The sequence below is a fragment of the Piliocolobus tephrosceles genome, chromosome 20 (genome assembly GCF_002776525.5).
Source record: "Piliocolobus tephrosceles isolate RC106 chromosome 20, ASM277652v3, whole genome shotgun sequence".
In the NCBI taxonomy this organism is placed as follows: Eukaryota; Metazoa; Chordata; class Mammalia; order Primates; family Cercopithecidae; genus Piliocolobus; species Piliocolobus tephrosceles.
The window spans coordinates 36129206-36135808 of NC_045453.1; the positions used below are offsets into that span (position 1 = coordinate 36129206).

General features: G+C 63.7%; 1 protein-coding gene across 2 annotated transcripts in view; it reads left to right on the forward strand.

The window, feature by feature from the left end:
- COL20A1 (collagen type XX alpha 1 chain) overlaps window positions 1-6603 on the forward strand; it is a 41487-nt gene that overhangs the window by 25767 nt on the left and 9117 nt on the right. For both annotated transcript variants that reach the window (XM_023183262.1, XM_023183263.1), the window contains 7 exons: window positions 400-435; window positions 1696-1834; window positions 4261-4403; window positions 4717-4826; window positions 5268-5426; window positions 5511-5588; window positions 6230-6316. In XM_023183262.1, coding sequence (XP_023039030.1) covers window positions 400-435; window positions 1696-1834; window positions 4261-4403; window positions 4717-4826; window positions 5268-5426; window positions 5511-5588; window positions 6230-6316 — 752 coding nt within the window. The remainder of the gene's footprint in view (window positions 1-399; window positions 436-1695; window positions 1835-4260; window positions 4404-4716; window positions 4827-5267; window positions 5427-5510; window positions 5589-6229; window positions 6317-6603) is intronic.

Consider the following 6603-nt stretch of genomic DNA (forward strand, 5'->3'; position numbering starts at 1 on the left):
CAGGACACGCGTGCCCCCAGCCTGCCCTCACAGCAGGCATCTCCCTGGCCTTGCCAGCTCAGGGCACACCTGGGTGACCAGTACCCTCGAAGGGTATCACACCCAGTGGGATGCCTGGTACGGCCCTGGGCCCACCGGGCTGTCTTCTTTGGGGACCGTGGGGGCAGCTGCTTCTCTCAGTGAGATCCAGAGGGGCAGGGACCATCCCTGTTCCCTTGCTCTTCTGGGAAGCATGGGACCACTGCTCTTGCGGGTGGCAGATGGGACACAGCACAGCCCACCTGTGCAGATGGAACTCAGGCTGGGGCATCATCCACGAAGCGGCCCCTCCCCAGTGGTCTGTCAGGCACGGGGGCCTGGGCCGCTTCCACTCACACTGACCCCGTCTCCTCTCAGCAGCCTGCCCAGCCCTCCGCCCTGACAGCTCCCTCCCAGGTGGGTCCTGCGCACCCTCCCCTGCCTGCCCCCCCCGCCCCCCCCCCCCCCCCCCGCCGCCTGCCCGCCCTGCAGTCTCTCAGGTTCTTCCTGGGCCTGGGGGCCAAGGGTGTCGTGTCCTGAGACCTGGGGGTGGTGCAGTTGGAGGATGTTTGGGTGGGTTTGCACCTCCACAGACGTCCCTGTGGCTGGCTGGGCGGTGATTATTCCTGCTTCTCACTGAGGGAGCTGAAACTTGTGCAAGGTCAGGGCCAGGACCTGGCAGAGCCTAGGCAGTGCTGGGGGCCCTGGGTCCTTTCCAGCCCCATTCCAGGGTCCAGGGTCTCTGCTGACCGGAGCCTGGGGTCCTCATTCCAGTTGCCTGAGAGTGAGGCCCTCCCCAGAGAGGGGCTGAGAGGTGGACGACTTGAGGGCAGGGGACGGTGCCCCGAGGGTGCAGGGAGGGCTGCGGGTGGCGAGAGCTGAGTCTCACCCAGGGCTTCAGTGAGTGAACCTCCGTGGGGCTGTGACTGCTCTGAGCCTGCAGCAGACACGAGACAGGACGGTGGGGCAGGCGGGGACGGTGGGCAGGCGGGGACGGTGGGCAGGCAGGGACCTGCCGACTTGAAACAGGCCTTGGACGGGGCTGCGGCCTCTGCTGCCTCCTGCCCGCACCTGCTGGCAGCGCTGACAAGCAGCAGTGTGAATGGGATTTCGCCCTTCACTTTGTACCAGTTAGTGCCGGAAAGGAGCTGGGGCTTTGAGGATGGCGTTGGCCCCTGCAGCTCTGTGCGGTGGGCTCCCCGGGGAATGGGGTCATCGCGGGCCCCAGGCAGGGATGGAGCAAGCCGGCCACGCTGTGTGCCAGCAAAGGGGAGCTCACTGGCGGAGGCTTCCTCGGAGGGAAAAGGACCGTGGGCTTGCTGGGGGGCAGGGGTGAGAGGTGGGAGTTGGGGCTCATGGTCGGGGGCTGGGCTTCCACCCTGTCTATCTCTGGGTCTCTGAAGCTGGGCGTTTGGCCCAGTGATTTCCCACGGAAGCCTGGGGGGGCCCCTCCCAGTGTGTTGGATTCCCCTGGGGAGGGGCGGGGGCCGATGCCCAGACCCCTGCCCAGCCCCCAGCCCCTGTGCTGACTTCCCACCCACCCCACTGTGTCAGCCCCTCCCTCCCACCGTGCTGCAGCCACTGGGTCCCTCTTGAGTCCCCGCTCCTGCCCCTCCCTCCCTCCCTCCCCTGCCATCTCTGATGGTCCCTCGGTGCCCCCCCCCCCATGTCCCCCAGGGTTTGACCTGATGGTGGCCTTCGGCCTGGTGGAAAAGGCTTACGCTTCCATTCGGGGCGTGGCCATGGAGCCCTCTGCCTTCGGTGGGACCCCAACCTTCACGCTTTTCAAGGACGCCCAGCTGACAAGACGGGTCAGGTGTGAGGGCGAGGGCTGGGGTGGAGCTGGAAGCCCATGCTGGGGCCGCTGAAGATTAGGAGGACACGGAGCCAGGGCACAGGCAGGAGACCTCCTGGAGGCGGTGGGGCGTGGCAGCGCTGCCACGGCAGCAAACAGTTGACTCACCCCAGTACTCACACTTCGGAAATTCACATTTTACAAATTAATAAAATCTCCATGGGCAGAGTGAGGCCAGCCCTTGGCATGTTTTTGCACCCAAGTGTGGGTCTGTTTGCCGTGATCAAACGTGCAGGAGCCCCAGGCTGACGTCCTGCGAGAGCCTTTCTCCCACCCGAGGCGATGGGATGACTCTGCCAATAGCTGGATTTAGAGGAAGCGATAACTCTCAAATAGCTTCTCGTGAGATTTGGGATGACTCCTGATATCTCATGACCCTCCTACCTTATTTACAGAGATATTGTTCATTGTGACCCTGAATTGTGATGTATGCTGCTGATATTTTAAGTTAAAATGTTTGATTATGAAGGTGGAAGCCAGGTGTGTTGGTGCACATCTGCAGTCCCAGCTACTGGGGAGGCTGAGTCCAGGAGGTTGAAACTAGCCTGGGCAATGCAGCAAAACCCAACTTCTACAAATAAACAAACAAACAGCCGGGTGCAGTGGCAGGCACCTGTGTTCCCAGCTACTCGGGAGGCTGAGGTGGGAGCATGTCTGTCTCGGGAGATGGAGGCTGCAGTGAGCCAGGATTGTGCCACTGTCCTCCAGCCCGGGCAACAGAACAAGACTCCGTCTCTTAAAAAAAAAAAAAAAGTTACAAAGGTGAGTTACGTTCTGTAACAGAGATTTTAAAATTACAGAAATATATGTATTTAAAAACTCATCTAGCACTGCTGGGGCTTAGGAATGTCTTTCCCAGCCTGTTTTCTCCCCACACAGCCGCCAGCCCCTGTGCTGTGCTCGGCCCTGGCCCCCTGGTCACTACGGCGTCTGCATGGCTGAACTCCATGACTGTTCTCCAGCTTCCCTCACCATCCTCTCCCTTCCCCAAGTCTTGCTGCGCACACCCCCTGCGCTCCGCCCCCATGGCAGTTTCTCTTCAGGGTGATGTAGACGCCCCCTGCCCTCCTCTCCTCTTCCTCGGTGGCCTCAGGTGGTGTAGACACCCCTGGCTTCCTCTCCTCATCCTCGGTGGTCTCAGGTGGTGTAGACGCCCCTGCCCTCCTCTCTTCTTCCTCGGTGGCCTCAGGTGGTGTAGACGCCCCCTGCCCTCCTCTTCTCTTCCTTGGTGGCCTCAGGTGGTGTAGACACCCCTGGCTTCCTCTCCTCATCCTCGGTGGCCTCAGGGGCATGTGCTGAGCCAGGTGTTCTTATGGGTGGGCGAGGTGGGAGCTCTGATCGCCTGCAGCCCAAGGCGGCTCCAGGGCCTCCTGGGTGCCTCCCCAAGCTCTCTGCTCTCAGGCAAACCCTCCTGGGACCAAACAGCCAAAGTTGTTCACCACGGGGCCGCTGTTTCCATGAGTCCCTGTTCTCAAATGAGGGCTCCTCCCAGCCTCGCAGCCTGAGCGGGTGCTTCCCGTGCCTGTTTGCCCTTCCGGAGCTCCCGGCCCGAGAAGTGGAGGCGGATGGTTCTCTAGGTGCGGCCGCCCAGGGTGGACCCGTGAGGGCTGCCACGCCGAGAGAGGAGGGCTCCTGCTGTGTGGGGTCGGGAGGCTCCTGAGGGGGCACTGCAGGTGCCCAGGCCCCGGATCACTCTGCTCAGGATTGTAGGAAGGTGGCTGGGCAGGGTCTTTCTTGGGCTGTTGGTTTTCATCCTAAGAGTGAATGGAAGCCAGATAGGAGGCTGCAGCCATTGGGACCCCAATTATGTCAGGGGCCTGAGACCCCGCTCCCTGAAACATTAGGGGACCAAGACCCTGGTCCCGGCCCTCAGGGTGTCTGGCTGGGCACTGCCAATGAGTGTGGGTCAGGGGAGCTGCTCCCGAGAGCAGAGCTGCCTTTCAGGAGTGACCCTGAGACCCTCCTGTGGGGTGTCCTGGGTCGGCGCCCCCAGGAGCACAGGTCTTGGTGAGCCCTTGCTGGGGTCATCTGGGATGTGACCTGAGATGACCTTGGGCCTGGTGCCTCCAAGTACTTCTGTTGAATCCTTGTCATTCCACGGGAGGGGATTCTGTCCTTTATGTACCCCATGTTACTCTTGGGAAACCGAGGCAGGGAAGCCCCATGTGGCCTCATAGACCCTCAGCTCTGTGGGCCCACCAGTCTGGGCTCTCAGGGAGCCAACGGCCTCCACGCTGAGTCTACAGCTGGGAAGGGTGTGCAGGTGCAGGGATCCACCATGACCCTCAGAGCAGCTTCAGGGACTGGGGCTGGGTGAGCGGATCGTCCTGCCAGGCTTGGCCGCCCTCGGGTCTGCTCACGTGCCTCCCCCTCCCCCATCCCCACAGTGACGTCCACCCAGCCCCGCTCCCTCCAGAGCACACCATCGTCTTCCTTGTGCGCCTGCTTCCCGAGACGCCCCGTGAGGCCTTTGCGCTGTGGCAGATGACGGCCGAGGACTTCCAGCCCGTCCTCGGGGTTCTGCTGGATGGTGACGTGGGCCCCACATCGCCCCCAGCAGTCAGGAGGAGTGGGGGCAGGGAGGCCCCAGAGCCCTGGGAGGCCTTCAGAGGAAGTCCAGCCTCCAGGCCAGGCCCTCAGCGCCCCCGAGCAGCAGGGGTGTTGGCGCCCACCCTGGGTGGGAGGCAGGTGTCCCGGGCAGGGGGCCAGGGGCCACATTGAGGGTCACCTCCAGTTTGGCACCCTCAGGGCTGCTCCTGGCCTGTCATGGGGGCTGCCCTGCTCAGGGTATAGGCCCGGCTGGCTGCAGCCCGTTCTCACCTGCTCCTCCCCTTCCCTGGCAGCCGGGAGGAAGTCCCTGACCTACTTCCACCGCGACCCCAGGGCTGCCTTGCAGGAGGCCACCTTCGACCCGCAGGAAGTGAGGAAGATTTTCTTCGGGAGCTTCCACAAGGTCCTGGAAGGCTGCAATTCGCACCGCTCTCCCCCGTTCCCCCAGCTCTGGGGCAGCCCCAGAGGGCCCTGCTGGATCCCTACTCCTCTCCCTAGAAGAGCAGGACCTTCCTTGGGAGGGAACGTTGACCTAGGGCTCTGTCCCTCTACCCAGCTCTTCCATCTTAACTGGAGTCGAAGAGCTTCCCAGCCCGTCTCTTTGGGACCCACAGACTCCGGGAGGCTCCTGCAGCAGGTGCCATTTGGTCCATTTTACAGAGGGGAAGCTGAGGCGCAGCAAGGGGGAGCTCTCCCAGGGTCCCCCGAAACCTGGGGGGAGATCAGGCTTCTGACCCCAGGCCCCGGTGATGGGTGTTACTCCCCAGCTCTGGCCTGGCCTTGGGGGCTCAGGTGGGCACTGGCCCTGCCTGGGCTGTGGGGAACCTCCGGTGCTGTCTCGCAGGTGCACGTGGCTGTGGGCCGCTCCAAGGTCAGGCTCTATGTGGACTGCCGGAAGGTGGCTGAGCGGCCCCTCGGGGAGGTGGGCAGCACACCCTCTGCCGGCCTCATCACGCTGGGGAGGCTGGCCAAGGCCAGGGGCCCCCGGAGCAGCTCGGCCGCGGTGAGTTGTGCTGCTGGGCTGCGCTGGTTGGGGCTGGCCGCCTCTCTGAGCCCCTGGGGCTGAGCCGGCTCCCCTGTGTTGCAGTTTCAGCTCCAGACACTGCAGATCGTGTGCAGTGACACCTGGGCCGACGAGGACCAGTGCTGTGAGCTCCCTGCCTCGGTGTGCCCCGTCTCTTGCCCCTGTTCCATGAAGCAAGTTAGGGCTGGTGCTCACTGAGGGTCAGGGCGCCTGGGGTCTTGGCCTGTCCAGATTGCCACTGTGCTGGGAGAGATCAGGGAAGGCTTTCAGAGGAGGTGGCCTCAGGGCCAGAGGGTGAGCCCAGGGGGGCTGGACGGAGAGTCCTGGAGGCCCTGGGGCAAGCTGGGAACCTCTGGCCCCGCTCGGGGCCACGCCCACCTCTGTGGGCCCAGCCACATGCAGATGAGTCAGGAAGGGTCCCACAGCCAGGCCAGAGAGCCCCTCCCAGCCTCGGTGACTCCTCTGTGTACCCTGTGCTGGGCTTGGCCATACTGGGGGCCCAGATGTGGGGGAGAGGGAGCCAGAAGGCACCACTCTGTCCTGGGCTCATGCAGACAGCCTGGCAGGGTGGGTACCCAGGGCTGGCTGCACATGCAGGGGCTTAGTGGCCTGAGCCCGGGACCTGCCCACTGTGCACTTGTGCCCCTGACCTTCACCCCTGCCTCCCAGGTGCAGGTCTGGAAGTGTCCCTGGAGCCCAGGTGTGCTTGGCTGAGCTCAGCTCTAGGGTCAGGCGAGAGCCAGGGAGGGGGTCTCTGATGAGCAGGATCTCTTTTCTTCCAGAGGGATGGAGAGACCTGCCCGGCCTTCGTGTCTGCCTGCTCCTGTTCCTCACAGACCCCTGGGCCCCCAGGGCCCCAGGGCCCCCCAGTGAGTCTAGTGGTGTCTCCCTGGGGTGACCGGGGAGCCCTGGCCAACGTATTGCTGCCACTGGTGGATGTGGAACCCAGGCCCTCCCGCCCTGGCCCATCCCCCCATCCTGCCGCAGAGTTGGGTTGTCCTTCATGAGCCTCCTCCCTGCTGCGCCCGCCCTGGGCCAGGAGACAGAGGCCTGGCCCAGCCCCTTCCTTCCCCCAGGCTGGGCCTCCCCGGCAAGCCCTCCTCTGGTGTGGAATCCAGTGTTTCTCAATGTCAGGGTGGGGAAGGAGTCCAGGTGC